At 37.9% G+C, this 17920-nt stretch overlaps 1 protein-coding gene across 1 annotated transcript in view; it reads left to right on the top strand.

Moving 5' to 3' along the window:
* The window catches only part of SUCLG2 (succinate-CoA ligase GDP-forming subunit beta), a 125186-nt gene that overhangs the window by 69206 nt on the left and 38060 nt on the right, over positions 1–17920 (top strand). Inside the window, exons 7-9 of the mRNA XM_057422907.1 lie at positions 588–684; positions 5368–5529; positions 7252–7394. Coding sequence (XP_057278890.1) covers positions 588–684; positions 5368–5529; positions 7252–7394 — 402 coding nt within the window. The remainder of the gene's footprint in view (positions 1–587; positions 685–5367; positions 5530–7251; positions 7395–17920) is intronic.

Here is a 17920-nt window from a genome sequence, read left to right as displayed (position 1 = left end):
AGAATGTTTTAAGAACAAAAGACTTGGAAGTTAGCAGTCACAATACTTTCAGCCACAGAACCAGTCGCAGAGCTAGATGGGAAAGAACAGTAAGGAATAAGCAAGAGTATCTTGGGAAGAGTAAGCAAGATGCTTCTGACACAGATTCTTCAAGGAAACATTTCAGACTGATCTAGGAAGGAAAAATGTATTTTTTTCTGAAGTCATAATGTGCAGATACTGCTTTATGGTTTCTGAACTTTGACTGATTAACGTGGATGCAACTTAGCATGCTGGAGATTATGTCATTATGAACTCTTCACATTGAACTTGTCATAGTTATCGTGCTCTTTATTTTGTAGATAATCTTCAGTTCGTGTAGTCTTTAAAAGCTCGATCACTAGATGTTATGCAGTGCCATAATGCTGCATGATAGCTGGTTTAGGACCTATACAATTACGATTAAAGAAACTAAATAAAAGTAGTAATTATCTAGATCTAGTGTGCAGTTGAATACATTAAAAATCATCGATAATTGTTTACCTCTGCCTTGAAAACATTAACTTCTGTTTTTCTTTGGTAATTGTAAATCACTTGATCAAATTTAGGCAGCGGATCAAATTAAGAAGCTGTATAATCTTTTCTTGAAAATTGATGCCACTCAGGTTGAAGTGAATCCCTTTGGTGAAACTCCAGAAGGGCAAGGTAAGAAATGGAAGGAAACAAATGAATGCATTATAAGTCTTTATTTATCCAAACTATAAATTAAATTGTGTACAAAGCTGTAAAAGCAGCTTGGCATTAATTTCATTTTGTAATGTAATTTAAGTAACATTCATTAATATTCCCATGGCAGATTTTATATTGCAAAACCTTTTGTTATTTCATGCAAATAATCGAAGTATTGGCTTCTACATGTTGTGTTTGATGAGAAACTAACGTTTTCTGCTTTACTGCTCTTTGTACAATTTAGGTTATTCTTGGTTTGGGTGGTTTTTTTTGGTGTTTTGGGTTTTTTGTTTGTTTTTGCTGTTAGACTTAACTGAGATTGTGTGGAAAGAAACTTGTTATTCTACATATCTAAGCATGTGGGTAAGTTAAAATTTTAAATGCATGACTACATTCTACTAGAGCACAGGAGAGTTTCCAGCTGGAACTGGTATTTAGATACATCATTCGGGAAGAAAAGGGGTAACTGATCTGCTTCCACCGGAAATACAGGGCTAAGAAGGTGTAACATAAAAATACGGCACTGAATTACCTTTCACATCATTCTAGTGGTTGTTTTTCCAGCTGAAACCTTTCCTTCCCTTTGCCTTTACCCGGTTTAACAGACATTAGGAATGTGGCTGCTTAATTGCTGTTCTAGAAACTTTTGGGAAAAGATCACTGCTGTGTCAGTTAAGTATATGAATGGCTCATATTGTATGAAATAACATTTTTTAAATACTATTTATGCACCCACAGCTAGTTTGTAAAGTAAGCAGCTTTTCACTAAAAATCTATGGTTTTGGCTCAGTTAGTCAGATGCTGAATTGTGGCTAGAAAGTATGCAGTCTCTTCCAATTGTCCAACCTTTTTCTTCCCTTTTTAACAATAAAAAAAAAAAAACAAGTGAAAAGGAATTGGCAGAGAATTGTCCACAGCTTAAAGGGAAAACTCACTCTGCTGGTAATGAAAAGCTCTAGAAGATGTAAAACAAATCCTGCCCCACCCTGTTTTACTAATGCATCTTGATGACGATGCTCTTTGTTATAAAATAGGCTCTGGGGCACAAAAATACTGTATCATAAAATGACATTTTAACTACAAAAAGGGAAATCTTGTCTATTAAAGTAGGTGAGGGTAATTCAGGGATAATGATAAATATTAAATATGCATTTTTTTAACATACTTAGCTGTTTTCAGGTTAAACTAAGGTAGAAGAACATATTTATGGCTTAGATGTATGAATTCTGCTTTGATAGCAGACCTTTTTCAAATTCCTTCTCTGTTGTGGTTGGGTTTCTGCGTGTGCTGTTGCCACCAGAATCCTTTAGCTCTCTGGGTAGAGTTTACTTCATGAGAATGATTTCCTCCAAATGCCTTAACTCTTTATCTGAGAATCTCTCACAGCACTGTGTGCTCAGATTTCTAGTTAATTTGAAGTGCTATGATAATGTGCATATCAGTAATTTCTGCATTGTAAACCTCACTCAGCTTAATAAATGTAAGTCACATTCTTAGGAACTAACTCTGGCTATGTTGGTTCTTATGCACTTTGTGAAATGTGTGCTGGGGGAAAGAAACAAAAAGCCCTGTTGTTGACCAGTTCAGTTCTATCGTATGCTGTATTTTAAATGGAAATGGAAAATACACCTTCAGAACCTAGTAGCAGACTGTTGTTTTCCCCACCATTTAAATAGATCTGTTGGCCTCATTAAAATCAGTTTGGAATGAGATAAGATCATCTTCATTCTGTGTTGCACAGTGAAATTAAAGCAGAACAATAAAATAGGGCCTTGTAAAATGAATGGTCTGGATTTTGCAAGTTCTAGCAACATGCAACGTGTGACACTTTTGACTTATTTGAAGATGAATGGCACCTTTAAAATAGGTACAACAAAAACTGCTGGAATTTCCTGCAGATTATGATGTTTACTTCAACACATATTCATTGGTATGCTTGTCCGCCATGGCTGGTGTGCTTACAAGGTTTATTCTGTGGGTTCAAGACCACTGATCCTGCAAAAACAAAATATGCTTTCTCAAAACTTCATGAAATAATTATTAAGTAGAATAAGTGACCAAGATACCTTAATCATAGAATAATTATGGAAGGTACCCAGTAGTCCTTTTGCTCAGTCAGATATCAAGAATTTGGGACATTTATGACAATTGCCTTCTATCAGAGTTTGTGGTGAGCTCTTAGGTTGTTCTGGTATTCGCACTTGGCATATTTAGTGAGGAGGGCTTAATTTGAGGGATGGTAGGGGGTTTTATACTGTTTTTTCTGAGGTTGTTCTGCATGTGTTTCACATCCAGGAATCTGAGGAGCAGAAACAGAGTGGGTTTCAAACTGTGAAAGCCATCTTACTAGCAGGCATACACAGAAACCTTCCTGTGCTTTATTTTTTTTTGCTAGCAGTTTCTCCATCTGAAATGTCTTCAAGAAGAATAAAGATAAAACAAATGGAAAAACATTTGAGTAGCTTAATGCAGTTATTTCTAATGATAAAGTACGAGTCTCTCTATGAAGACCATTATTCCTAAGTAATGGTTGAGATGGATTCATTTCTTGCTGTGCTTTGTGTTTTTCATTTGTGCAATTTCCATTAGAAAATACATTGTCATATGCATTTCCTTTTGTTTAATTTTGTAGCAAATTCTTTGTTAACACTATTGGGTCAGAAGCCTGTAACTGCCCGTTTATTTGGGTTCTTTTGTTTGCTCTCAATGTAAGCTGTTGAATTGGCAGATGACAAAAATCCCATACTGCTAGCAAAAACAACAGAAGTACTCCATGAATACAAGTGCTGGAGCTTTCTTTGATATTTGTTTAGACAAAAAAAATCCATTTGTATAATCTATCATGCATGTAACAATGTGCTTTTGATGGTGCAAATGGGCTGATAAATATTAATAGATGTTTTTCCTGCTACTTTGTACAGCATAGCCTTTGTTAAAGGTGACTGTTCTGGAGAAATGAGATTCTATTAATGTGACATTGAGAATGTTCATGTCTAAGGTAAACAAACTCTGCAGCTGCAGTTTTACTCTAGCTTTGGGTTGTTTTAGCAATTCGAAGAACTTAGAGCTTGAAGAAGAGAAACGGTACCAGTCTTAGTTCATTGTTAAAAAAAAATGAAAGCAGCTCTAGTAGAGTAGAAATGTATTATGAACTTTAGATGCTTCTCCTGTTGGCAGATTCCCTCTTGATGGTTGACTGGGTAAGATCTAGACTCTTCCAAGAGAGATTTATTATACACAAACACACATGAATAGTTCTCTGAAACTGCAGTCACTCACGTGAAATTTGGTCGTGTTTCAATTTAATCTGGTATTTCAATCAATGTGCAAAGACACACAAAACCTGCGGCAACATCAGAAAACCAAACCAGGAAAACCCAGTGCAAATCAAGACGTACAATTGAGACTCTCCTGTTTGTGTAAATCTTTTGCTGTTTGCTTCAATATTTTCCTCCTGAGTTAAGCAATTGCATATTGAGGAAAAAAAAAAGAGGTATTTGGGCCACCAAAAAAGATTGTGTGGGTAGTTGTTTTAATTAGTGGGTATCTGTATCAAAGACTTAAAATTGTCTTTTTAAATGCAGTTCACCTTTAGTTGCGGAGGAGTGTACAATTCTTGTGAGACATGCACATGTAACATGTATGTATTTCAATGGTGATATGGATCAAAACAAGCAGAAAGAGAAACTAATAAGTTTTCTGTATGCATCATTGAAAGGCACTTATTTCTGACTGGCTTGCATTGAGATATCAATTATGCTTCAGTCAGTAATTATAATCTAGGCATAGTACAAGTCACATCACTTGAATGGTGAAATGATAAGTGTATAGTCTTACATTTACTTAGAACATTTTAATCTAATGAGGTGTTTGCCTCTGCAAACCCATAGAAATAATGAGTCAGTAAATAGGCAAATAACCCATTCGCTCTATGTGCATTTCTGTTGCTGGTGTTTTTATGTTAATGTTATGTCTACCAGCTTGTCTTTTGTATCTATTATTTAATACAGTCAGGTTTAGCTACTTATTAGTTTGTTTTTACAGCCATAATGGGTGTTGACATTGATGAGAAGTTTTGTATTTCTTTTGTAAATTTTCTTTGTTTAGCTGTAATCTTTTGATCATTTTAAACATCCATTGGCTCAAAGTTGTAATTCAGATCCTTAGGGGAATAATGTGTGTGTAGCTAATAACATTATAAATTAAAGCTATAGCTAAGGAAAGTATTGTGTGTTGCTCAACTATAAATGAGTGCATGTTATCAAACATTGCTTTGGGTTGCTAACCTGTTATTTGTTATATCTGTTGTACTTTCAGTGTTTTTGAAAGCAGACTCTCTTATGAATCTAATGTCCAAATCGTACAAACTGGCTTCATAATTTACATGAACATTGTTTAAAGCAAACACAGAAGATCATCTGTGGCAAGGGCTGTGACACTACTAGTGTGGAGATGCTTGCTTTTCTCAATACAGGATTTAAGGAAAACTTGCCCTTACTTGCTGTATTCAATGCTAGAATTTCAGCTTATCATATGGTGGAAGTGACCTCAGTCCCAAAGTAACCTTTTCCCATCCCTGCTGTAGTAGTCGTAATATTTCAGAAGCTCTGGCTGTGGTCTCTAAATGCCTGTATATTGTCTTATTCTTTTATTCTGTAGTTGTTTGTTTTGATGCCAAGATAAACTTTGATGACAATGCAGAGTTTAGGCAAAAAGAAATATTTGCCATGGATGACAAGTCTGAAAATGAGCCTATAGAGAACGAAGCTGCCAAATACGACTTAAAATACATAGGACTGGATGGAAATATTGCTTGCTTTGGTAAGAACAAATAAATCCAAAAGACATTTGAAGACAAATTCATACTTGTTCAGTGCATAGACTTTGTTTACATTCTGACATTCAGTCCACCCTTAACAGTATTTCAGCCTCTTTTGCTCAGGTTGTCTGTCCTTCCACAAGTTCTTGCAGGAATGAAACTAAAACTGTGTTGAAACTGTGGTTAAGGCTACAGCAGACAGGCCAGGGCATGAGGGGGGTCAGGGAGAGGGCAGGCTGAGGGAGAAGGTTTCTACCCACTGAATTGTTAAGCTGATGTAGTTGGTCCTCCCAGTAATAGAAACAAAAACCAGGAAAAGTAATCAAAAATCAATCATTAATTATCGAAACTCAGTCTGTGTTACTTAAAAGACCCTGCAAAAGTATGTGTGTAAAAACATTATATTTGCGCTTACAGTTGAATATCGAACTCCACTTTTCCTTTAAGGAAGGTTGTTAAAAGCAAAATATCAGCTTCTTATTTTCCTGAAGTTTCTGTAGGACAGAAATGACTTTTCTCTTTAGAAGAGATAAGTAAGAAGGTGAGCTGTCCTCTAAATAATTTTCACTTTGTATAAATGCTTTTAGCCGGTACATTTTATTATGCATCTAATTGAATTAGGCATTTTATTTCAGCTTGGGGAGAAAATGTCCAGCAGTCCAGTATCTGAAGGGGGGCTATAGGGATGCTGGGGAGGGACTCTTCATTAGGGACTGTAGTGACAGGACAAGGGGTAACGGGTTAAAACTTAAACAGGGGAAGTTTAGATTGGATATAAGGAGGAAATTCTTTCCTGTTAGGGTGGTGAGGCACTGGAATGGGTTCCCCAGGGAAGTTGTGAATGCTCCATCCCTGGCAGTGCTCAAGACCAGGTTGGACGAGGCCTTGGGTGATATGGTTTAGTGTGAGGTGTCCCTGCCCATGGGAGGGGGGGGTTGGAAGTAGATGATCTTAAGGTCCTTTCCAACCCTAACTATTCTATGATTCTATAGTTTATATTGCTTAGATGTGTACTCTAACCATAAATCTAGAAGATACTGTTAACACTCTGCAGTTAGATTCAGTGACAGTGAGACTTTGATCTTAATTTAAAAAACAAAACCAACAAAACAACAAAAAACCCCAAATAATAATTGGCAACGCTATGGTATATTACTGTTTCTCTAGTCTTAGGTCTTGCTGTTGAATTGCAGATGACACGGAAGATTTCCTTTGTCTAGCAGGAGCAATTTGCTGGGGACAAGTAATTCTCTCCTTCTTTTTCTAGCTTAGAGGATGTGTGTGCCCCTGGGATTGCTTTTAGACTAATGCAAATGCAAAATAAAAGGCAGTTTCAGGAGCATTTGTCCCCAAAATTCAGTTGTCTCTTTTACAGTAATACAAAACATCCTCTACTGCTATCAGCATGATGGAGGGGAGCTTAAGGAGTCAATTTGTCCTTCATGCCTCATGGTGTGATCATTATTCCAAGAAGTTTTTGTGTGCCTGTAATTAAGGAAAGGTGCACGTCTAAGTCCTAAAGATACAGTCATAAAGAAACCTAAATGTTGGTGTGTGTGCACCAGACTTTGAATTAGTTTTTGCTTTGGATATCCTTGAATAGGTACTGATCCATTTAGAAACAGGTGTTCATGAGCTGTGGTTGTGCTGATATGTTTTAAACTTTTTCACAAATCTTACATACTTTTATGTGAAATATAAGTACTTGGTGTTTGTAATTGCAGTCAATGGAGCTGGACTTGCAATGGCAACATGCGATATAATATCCTTGAATGGTGGAAAGCCAGCCAACTTCTTGGATTTGGGTGGTGGCGTGAAAGAAGCACAAGTGTATCAAGCATTCAAGCTGCTGACTGCTGATCCAAAGGTAAAAAAGGTGGTTTTGGACCAGAAGCTTCCCTGTGCAGTAATACAGCTATGGTATGGAACATCAGTATGCTGGAAAATAGAGATAATGGTGTGAACACTGAGGATGAGTTACTTAAGGGGCGACCTGGAAGGAAAATGATTTCACTGTGAACCACTGGCCTGACTTTTCAGTTCCTGGTCCACGTGCATGCAGGTTTGCTGGCTTTGTCTCCTTTTCCTCTTTTTTCCAGTGCTTCCATCCATTCTCCTCATGTTTGTTTTGTCTGTGATACAAACTCCTCTAAATACTACCTTCCAGTGAAAATTACATCTCTGTAATTGTCACATCCTGTGCAGCAGTGACAAAAAGTTGTGACTTTTCATGTAGAGATGAATATTGTTTGTAACAAAATTTCAAGGCAGAATCAGGAAGAAAATTTGCAGTACAAAAGAAGCACAGGTTGACTTCAGATTTTAAGCTCTTTGCAGTTGTAACTCTCCTTGCACAGGCACATAGTATCTCGACCGTTCAGCTGTACTACTCAAAACATTCTTCCTGGGCCTTTTTGCACACACATAGATGGGGTCATGCTGACCTTCTGTTTGTAGAGCTCTAGGCTTATATTCTTCCCAAGACCCACAGGAAGAGAACTGATTATTTCCTTCTGCTTAGTGATGGTATAAGCTTCAAGTTACTAGCATAACTAGAAGAACACAGACCTAGAGAAGCAAGGTACCTTACTTGGGGCAGAAGGGACGAAAGATGGATTTGCGATTCATGTTAGAAAACCTGGTAGTTTCCTTCATTGCCTGATGCTAGTAGTGTTGTGCTTGTCTTCATTTGTGGAGCTTTATCCTCAGGGCACTGCACAAAGATTTGCTTGCATGTGTCTGAGTTGTTCTGTGGTGTGTATTTTGTATGATGATCAAGGTCTGGCTGAGATGTAATTGGGTTCCAAAACTTGTGTTGGTGGAGAAGCAGATGCAGTAAAGTCTTAGATATGCAACTTAGCTGATGATTATCAGTATACTAAATGCATTCATCTGCCTGCTACAGCACACACAACATGTATTAATTTTGGTGATGAAGCTGAGTTTGAACAATTTGAAAGCAAAAAGGTATTTCAGTACCTCTCAGCTATATAACATCTGCATGCCCAACATTTGACTTTCAAGTATATCCTTCTTCTATTATATATTCTGCTTATATATTACTGCTTAATACTACATGCTTGCACCAGGTCTAATAAAGCTACACAAATAAAAGGTAGCATGGGAAGAACCTGCTATAGTAATTTATGTTTGTTTTTATGCACAGCTATAGCTGTGCCATTCCTGCCTTTGAGTTGCTGAAGATGCGGAAGGTTTTAGCCTAAACGCAGCACAATTCATTCCTCATTAATTTGTTGCATCCTCTTTTCCTTTTGAATGCCTTTTCTGATCTTCCTTCATTCACAGGAGGAATCACAGAACAGCTCCCTCTTGCCTGTTCTCTTTATTGCACTCCAGGAAAAAGGGGGAGGATGTTATTAGCATTAGTCCTTTTGAGCCTAGTTCTGCATATGACCGCAGATGTGATCCTTGAGAAGCTTAAAGTGAGTCACTTCTGAACTGTTTCTTTTCAGCCCTTTCAGTGTGACTGATCTTCATGTCAGTGTGACCATCAGCAATATTGTTACAGTTCCATGAGACATCGGGTGAAAAACTTCTCTTAATGGCAACTGGTAAAGAATATGCAGGAGATAAAATTAGAACTAGGGAAGATATGCAGATATCCTGGCACATAACAGGAGGCTGTAGCAGCCCTGGCAGTTACATCAGCCTAACATCAAAGTCCTTGATTTTCTTACAGCTCTGCAGTTAATATTAATGTAAGTTTAGTAGCTATTAGAACAATAAACTTGTCATATTTTATTTCTTTCTGTTCAGAAAAGATAGTAAATGTTACTTCCTCTCCTAATACACCATGTCCATTAGATCACTAATACACAGTAAAATAATTGAATGAATCCTCTCTTTTCTTAACTAATAGTAGGCTTTTAACCCCAAGAGTTGTCGTGGCTAATGCAGCATCCACAGTTTATATCTGTTCAGTCATTTCCCTGTAACCTTTAACCTGATTCCCACCTTGTTTGAGAAGATAAAAATTAGCTCTTTGGAACTTGAGGGACAATTAATTGCTGTAAATGTCTCCAGACAACATTAAGCTGAGAAAGACTGAACAAACAAACAAGCTTGCAGGGCTGCAATATGAACAAGTCCTGTCTTTTAGTTGCACCGAGACGTAACACTGGTAGCATTAAGGACATTGCAGGAGAAGAAATCTTCCAGAAGGAAACGTTCAGCTGCACTTTGAAATAGATCTTTAAAATGTCTGTTTTGTATTAAAGCAACACAATACAGGTATGCAGTGATTTGATTTGATGAAGCTGGGGATATTGGTTTTGAGAAAGATGAAGATCCTGGCTGCTGTCCTGCTGGTTTAATCTGGCTGTTGTCAGGGTCTATAATTCTAAAAAAAAATAAAATTAAAAGATAAAAAAGGGGTATTTTTGTTGCAGAAGGTTCCCCACTGGCTTTGAATGGAAATGCTGTCTCTGGAGTCAGTGACTCTTTTATATTCTGCCAGTCTTGTTTGCAGCCTGCCATATCCAGTACCCCTTATGTCAGATAGGTCACTGCAATGGTTCTGAATTCCTTTTATTTCACTATCTAAATTCCAGACTGTTTTTAACTTTCTTCCTGCCTGCCTGTCTTATTTCTGTGACTTTGTGCTGTGTGTCTGCTTTGGCAGAAAATAAGCTGTCTTCCTGCACTTCAGTTAGTAACTGGAAAGGGGAAGGTGGCTCACTTCTGGGTGTTGAAGCTGCTGGGAGGCACTGCAGGAGCTTCATTTCTCCTGCTTGTGCCACAAGTCAGGTAGAGGAGGTTGTTTCCGTTGGTATTTCAGAGGCCTGAGTGATGCCTGGATGAATGAGGTGCTGTTTCAGCTATCCTTACTGAAGTCCTCATCCTTGAGTACTCTCACGTCCTTACCAAGCTCAGTAGGTGCTCATTTTTATTCATGCTGAAGACTTGGCCTGTTACATTTACTGTATGATATCTGTTTATAGGATTTAACAGGGTTTTGCAAATAATAGTAATTTGAAATAATAATAATAAATAGAAATAATAATAATTTAAGTAATAATAAGCTGAAATAATAATAAATCTGCTGTCCAGGGAACTGAAGCTTCTCTCTCAACATGCTCTGCACCATGGGCTGCAGCGGAGTCTCTGCCCAGGCACTTAGAGCATCTTCTCCCTCCTTCTGCACTGACTTGAGTGTCTGCAGGGCTGTTTCTCTCACACACTCTTACTGCTCTCTCCAGCTGAAGTTACCATTGCACAAGTTTGTTTTTCCTTCTTAAATACACGCTACCACCTTCACTGATGGGCCCAGCCTTGGCCAGCAGCAGGTCCATCTTGGAGCTGGAGGGCAATGGCTGTGTTGGACATCGGGGAACCTTCTAGCAGCTTCTCACAGGAGACTCATCCATAGGCCCTCCAAAACCAAAACCTTGCTGTGCAAACCCAGTAAAAAAAGCAGAGTACATTGTAAGCAGTCTTGGTTCACCAGTGACTGGCTCTAGTCCTTAACAGTTGTCTCCTGTTGGAAAGTATCACTGGAATACGGACAGTTAAAGGCCAAGATTATGTTATTCTTGTTCTCCTTTTCCCCCTAAAGCTCCTTTGAGAACCCTTTTTGAAGCCTGTCATTGATGATGTGACTAAAGACTTACTGAATCAATTGATGTTAACAAGTGTTTGCTTGTCGTTTAAGCAAAAAACATTGACAGATTGACAAACATGTCTCTGGAAAAAAATATATTCTATATTGACATCTGTTAACTCATATCCAGGGAATAATTAATATCAAACACACACAGAAATTTGTTGGTTTTTTTTTCCTTTAGCTACTCTTTAGTCTGAATTCAGATTATTGTTTTATTAATATGGAATAAGCATTCTTATTCCTGTCACTTTTCTTCACCTGTTTGCTTATGTCAGATGCATCTCTGCCCAGCTCAGGGATAGGAAAAGTAATGGCACTAACATGTCTCACCATTGAGGGTGAAGCAGAGGTCTTGGGGCTTGTATTTTCCAGGCGTCTGAGAGAGTGAACAGCATTGTGAAGGAGGGTATCATTAAATCATATTTTTGCAATTCACTTATTTTCTGGCTGTGCTTGTTGTGAAAGTAATACGCTTTATCCATCCATATATAATAAGGCATTTTTATCATGGCTTTATTCTTTTGGCTGGAGGGATTTTTAGTATTAGTTTTCTTAACATTGCAGTTCTATGTGTGGCAACAGAAGGGAGAACATTATACTAGGAGGAAAGATTTAGGATATTCTTTCACAGTATCACAGTATCCTTAGATTTCAGAAATAAAAATAAGGTTGTCTTGTAGAATTTATTTGGTCTTTATTTCAGGTGAATTAATTCAGAATTGGGTGAGCTAGCTCAGTTAAGATGATTCAGAAAGTCTGCAAACATTCAGGCAGTTTGGTGTGTAGTAACTACATCAGTGTTACCGGAGTGTTTGCTCTCACTCTGCAACTTTACACAAACTTTACACATGCTCCCAGTTTTAGGGGGAAAAGGCTCTTTTGAGTATGGTTTTTAAGTAGGCTTCACTGTGTAGCTGAGGGGTTTGTCCTGGAAGTTGTGTAAAAATCTGCCTTATTCAGCGAGTCTGTGACTAGTGTTTAACTGTTGTTACAAGCCTGAGCCAAAAAGGGGTTTTGGTAGATAAGCTTCTTACAAGTTGCCAGGTATTTACTCCCAACCAGTTATTCCCTGCATCCTGCCCTCTGAGGCATCAATTCAAACAGTCTGGGAAAAAAGAGAATGGAAGAAGAAGAGGGGAATGTTGTCACATGGTGTTTCTGATCCAGGACTGGGCACTGAGACATTATAATCACATCATGTAAAAATGATGTCAGCAGCCAACTTCAGCATGCTGGCAGTTTGCACAGCTGTTTAATGTGACCTGCAGAACGTCTGTGGCAGTATTAGGCATGCCAGTCAGTCCAAGGCTATCGAGTCTGTCTTAACTAAGAAGAAGAGTACGTCAAAGGCAATATCCAGAAATAAAGAAACAACTTGATGCACTTTCTTCTAGGGCTGCCTTTGCCCATTGATGAGGTTTGGTATTGCTGTTAGTCCGGGACATTTTGTGTGGAGTGAGAGGAGGGTGCTTTGGAGAGTGGGAAGGGGACTATTAAACTTTAAAAGGCATAAATAAAAGATGGGGTGTAGAGGTTTTAAAAATACAAACATTAAAATACCCACACTTGCTGTGATATTGAGCCTTATCCCCATTAGAGCATAGGCTAGTTGTGAATAGTTTGTCATGCATTTTCAGTGTTTCCTTCGCTAATTGTCAGTGTTACAGTAATGTGAAAACATGAATCAGTAGGATGAGATAAGCTTGTCTATCACACATGCAGTCTATTTCAGTGTCTGTATAATGTTGATGAAATGAAATTAAATAGCATTCAGTTAAGGACATATACTAGAGTGTTAGTGGTGGATTCTGATTGTCGGATTGCACGTCATTTCGCATAATGCAGGGGAACCCTGTTTTTACATAGTCATTAGAAATCTTTCTGCTTTCTCATTCAACTATCATGCAGCCTTTACACACTTCATTTCCCAGCTCTTCTTTACACAGCCTGAAAAGGCTTTATGCTTTGTGTGTTTTTCTGATTCATACAAGAGAGTGAAGCATCATATGATGTTTTGAGTACTCTAAAAGCTGTAGGTGAAGAGTTATTGTAGTGAAAAATATCGGTGTGTTATAATACACCGTTCCATGAGAGCTAACTGCTAGTCCAGTGTTCACAGCTCTGCATAGCCCTAAAGGGGCTGGATATCTGAAAATGGTGGCACTTCAATTTAGCGGCTGCTTTTGAAAGTTCAGGCTTTGACTGCTCTCTTGTCCCCCTCTGTGTGAACTGTAGGTTATAATACTCATGTGCCATATATGTCTGCTCTCAACACAATCAAAAATTACGTAGTCCCTTAAATTAGGCACTATGGAAATGATAAAAGTTATTCCTGTTATTTGAGTGTTTATTACATGTTCCTTTGCTGCTTATTACAGAGCCCTATCCCACTGCCAGTTTTGTATTCAGCATGGTTTTTGTAGAAGTGAAATGCTACATTTTAAAAAAGAAAATCATAATCAATAAATCTGTTGGGTTCATGTTGCAATTTTGACACTTCTGTAAGACAGTGTCATTGAGGTATACCACATAGTTTTTGGAAGATGGATCTTACTATGTCATCTTCATATTATCACCTAATAGAACATAGAGAGCCCCTTTTGCCTTGGGGGGGTGGGGCGTGAAAACATATGGAGAGACTATCCTTTTGTCTTACTTAAAATACAATCTCAAATGTTGAAAGAGGAACCAGACACAAAAGGTGAAACAAACCTTCAGTTAACCTGGATAATCTACCCAGTGTTGCAAGTCAGTGTCTGACACAGTAAGGTGAGAAGTGGTAAGGCTTAAATGCAGCAAAGAAATAGAAGTTAGGCGTTCTGAAAATTGTCCATCAAAAAGGTAGTTGAGTCCTACAGCACTTTATTTTAGGAACTTACAGGCTATCCAGCGCTGCAAGTTTTTAAGAACCAGCTGAACAAAAATGTAGCCAGAGTGTTTCAGGATGAGTTGATTCTCCTTGGCGCTGGTGATGGTCTAGAGGTTTGTTTTCCTCTTTCAGAGAATAGCCCTAAACTGTCATAGGATGACTCCTTATAGAGGTAGAAAAGACCTATAGGAGCACAGAAACATCTTGTAAAGCTGGGAAAACTTGACAAAGGTATATTGCATTTTCTGCCTCAGAAATCTGTACAAATACTCTGCCTTTAACCTAGGATATTGGAGCAGCTCATGGTTCTTTAATGGATTCTGTAGGATTTGAGGTTATAGGAGTAATTTAGAAATTTCCAGACATTTTTATTAGCACTGCATTGGTGAGAAAATGTAGAGTAACAGAACTTTAACAAGTATTTCTTATAATGTGTCTCTACAGTTTTGCAGGAATTAATGCAAAATGACTAGTCATCTTTTAGAGCACTTAAAGTATTGAAAAGGCATTTTCTCCTTTCATTGAAGCATTTTGAGAGACTGATAGTATATTGCCAATATTTATGAAAATGTGAGGACAATTATGCATTTAAGCTGCATAATTGAATTGTCTTGATTTATAATCAAGAGTAATGTATTTTTCAAGAGCATGTGTAGTATCGAGCCCTAAGTAATTGATATGTAAATATACTGTAACATGAATCTCCCATTATTTATAGGCACTGACAAGTTGAATGCTTTTTGGCATTTTAAAGTTGGCTATAATGAATCTTAAAAACTGGCTGTGAAAATAAACTTACTAAGAAGGAGGAAAACTTGCAGAGATTCTGTAATTGCCTCCTTTGCAGCAGAATAAGGAAAAAAGCACAAATGTTTCCATAGAAGCTATAAATGCTAAAAATTGTGTGGAAGAATCACAATGAAAATTGAGCTGTTGGGTTTGGATGGAATTTGAAATGTTTGTGTGTGCATTACCCTCTTGGTAGTGGTGTCCCTTCTAAAATAGGGACAAAAGAAAAGACCTTGCCATTTTCTCAGAAGACAATCTGCTTCACCCTCTTGGGATGGCTGTTGTGTGGTCAAGGCTTGTTGCATTTTCCTGCTTGTTTGGAGTACACTTGATAAATGACCAAAGTGGTAAAAGGATTATTAATATTATTAGTAGTATTTCATTAGTGCTTGGGACTGTCCTGGTGAGCCAGTATGGCTAAGCCGGTGATGTGAAGTGTTTTAGAGAAGTACATGCTAATGGCTATGGGATATTGCATGTCTCTTGTCATATCATAGTGGAGTATCACCCTCTTGCTCCAAAACAGGGCCTAAAATGAAGGGTAATTGATACAGGCAGTAAATCTCCCTTTTGAAAAACTTGCCAGCATCACCTCTACCTGCCAAATGCCTGGTCTCATATCCAGCATGTGCGGTATGATGGGCACTTACGTTTGTGTGTCTTAGTACTGCCTGCTAAAAGGAAATGCCATAATATATTGGAAAAGTGTGTTATCCTTTACTGTAGTTTACAAATTGATTAAATATTGAAAATTTATATGACTCATTTCACAGTTAGGATAAAAAAGGAAGATATTTTAGGAATGTCAATTTGGAAACTCATCTTGATGAGGTGAGTAATTTATGAATGTATTTATAGATTATCTAGCTTATTTACAAGAGAATGAAAGACAAATCATTTGACAATACAGGTAGGGAATAGTATATTAAAGTAAAAGTGGTAGGTGTCCTTACTTAAACTCTTTTGTAAAGAAAAGCACATTTTCATGCTCATTATTTTTAAGTGGTTTGAGGTGTTATGGCTGTCTAGGAAAGTGTTTGTTCTTTTCATCAAAATGAAGAAATTTAATCACCTTACCTCCATCTGTCCCTGATAGAAGCAGGCCTAGATCATGAACTGTATATTTCAAATAGGTGCTTTTAGCTATTTAAACTGGGTAAGATATGATCTTCTGACAGTGAAATGAATATCAACTGGGTTTCCTTGTCATTTCAAAAGCACCCTTGATGGATCAGCACAGGTAGGTAGAGCATAGGTTAGTTGAAGAATAAGACTCAGCAGGGGCTGGGGGGAATGGTGAAACACAACAAAATTAGTGAGCATTTCCCCATCATAAAACTATCTTGTAAAGACAGAAGAATAAAGGGCCTGATCTTGCTTTGAGTGTAAAGGTACATCTGTACTTTAAAATAAAAGAGCTGGGGGGATGGGGAGGGAATGAAATTTGAAGCACTTTTTGTCTCTAAGCTGCAAAAAGTGTAGTGTCAGGTGCAGTGATGCAGTTATTGGGAAAGAGGAGAGAATTGCATGAAAAATACAGATGTTGCACCTGTCTCTGCTGTGACACTTGTGCTCTGGTTGCCATCTTAATATAGGAAATAGATCACAATGGGTGATCTTGTTCTGACCTATTATTAATCTCGTATGCCATCTGAAATGACTGGTGCGGTGATGTGATCAGGAATAATATGCAGGTCTGGCAAATACATAGCTTTTAAATTCATTGGTGTCTTTTATAAGAGAATGATCTGTTAGAGCATCCACCCCTGTCTGTGGAAATGGAATTTTGAGGTGCAGTGTATGTTTTCTGTATTCCACTCTAGATGCCTTTTTTTTTTCCTTTATTTCAATTTTTTTTTTTAGTGTTGAGATAGGGAATGTGTTTTTCCATAGTGTGTAAGCTTTGGGTTTGGAGCAGGAGACATTCTGTCTTTCCAGTCAGAGGGATGTATTTAATTTATATTTGAATAAGAAAAATATTCTTTGGCCTGTGTTCATCCATTCGTTTGCATTACTGAGCATAGGATGATGAAAAAGCTTTGGAAGAGACAAAAATTACTTGAAATATGGCTTAATGAAAGAGGGACAAGCTGTTCTTTCTCTTGAATCACTGTTTTGTTTCAGGTGGGACTGAATTATTTCACAGCTTCATTATTCATGCTGCAATTCAACAAGATATTCAAACCTGTTTCAAGTTTTAATGTTTTATTATCTATTATTCTGAAGTGGACGGCTAAAGCTGAAATAAATGAGCCTATTCACTTTTAAAGCTTGTCGTGTGCTTACGTACTTGGCAAGTCAAGGCCACATCTACCGCAAATGAGTAGTTCTTACTCTTGTTGCTAAAGGTTTAGTTTTTTCTTCTAACAGGAAAACTGCCCTGTTATAGGGAAATGAAAATTACTCCTATTTCTTAAAAGGTGTTGTCTGTGTTGTACTTTTCAGTATTTTGTCTCTAAGATGAGGTGTTATCTTTACTGTGAAAAGTGAAAGGCTTATCTCTTTTAGTGCTTGTACTTCTGATCACAATCTGCAGAGCACAAGAGTTAATCATACATTTACAGTTAATAGTTTTTCTCATAATGTATGAGAAGAAGGACTAATTTTCAGATTAACAGGGTGCCCAAAGCAGTGGTAAATGCTCCATCCCTGGCTGTGTTCAAGGCCAGGTTGGAGAGAGCCTTGTGTGACAGGTGAGGCGTCCCTGCCTGTGGCAGGGGGTTGGAACTGGGTGGTCTTAAGGTCTTTTCCAACCCAGACCATTCTGTGATTCTATGTGCGTTCTCACGTGTGGGGGAGAAGGAGCACTCTGTTGCTGCAAGCAAACTGCTCAGTGCAGAGGAGCAGCCAGCTGTGATAGCCATGGAACAGTGTTGCCTTCCTCCAACCAAGAACCACTGAAGTGCTTCAGTGTAAGCAAGGCGGCAATCCTGCCACCAGTGCCATAAAATTGGATTTCTGAATGGTTGACATTAGGGCTGGCCATATAAGCCAGTATTCACTTTACCAGAAGAGGGAATGAAATCTCTGTTAGTTCCAGCTGAGAAGGCTGTTAAGCAAAAGTTTAGGCAGAGTAATACCAACCTTTTGATTAAAGCAGAAGCCTTCCTGT

Source organism: Pezoporus wallicus, unplaced genomic scaffold (assembly GCF_028554395.1).
Source record: "Pezoporus wallicus isolate ANWC-B61680 ecotype Strahan unplaced genomic scaffold, APGP_CSIRO_Pwel_v1 contig_7073, whole genome shotgun sequence".
In the NCBI taxonomy this organism is placed as follows: Eukaryota; Metazoa; Chordata; class Aves; order Psittaciformes; family Psittacidae; genus Pezoporus; species Pezoporus wallicus.
This window is presented reverse-complemented; position numbering and strand designations above follow the sequence as displayed.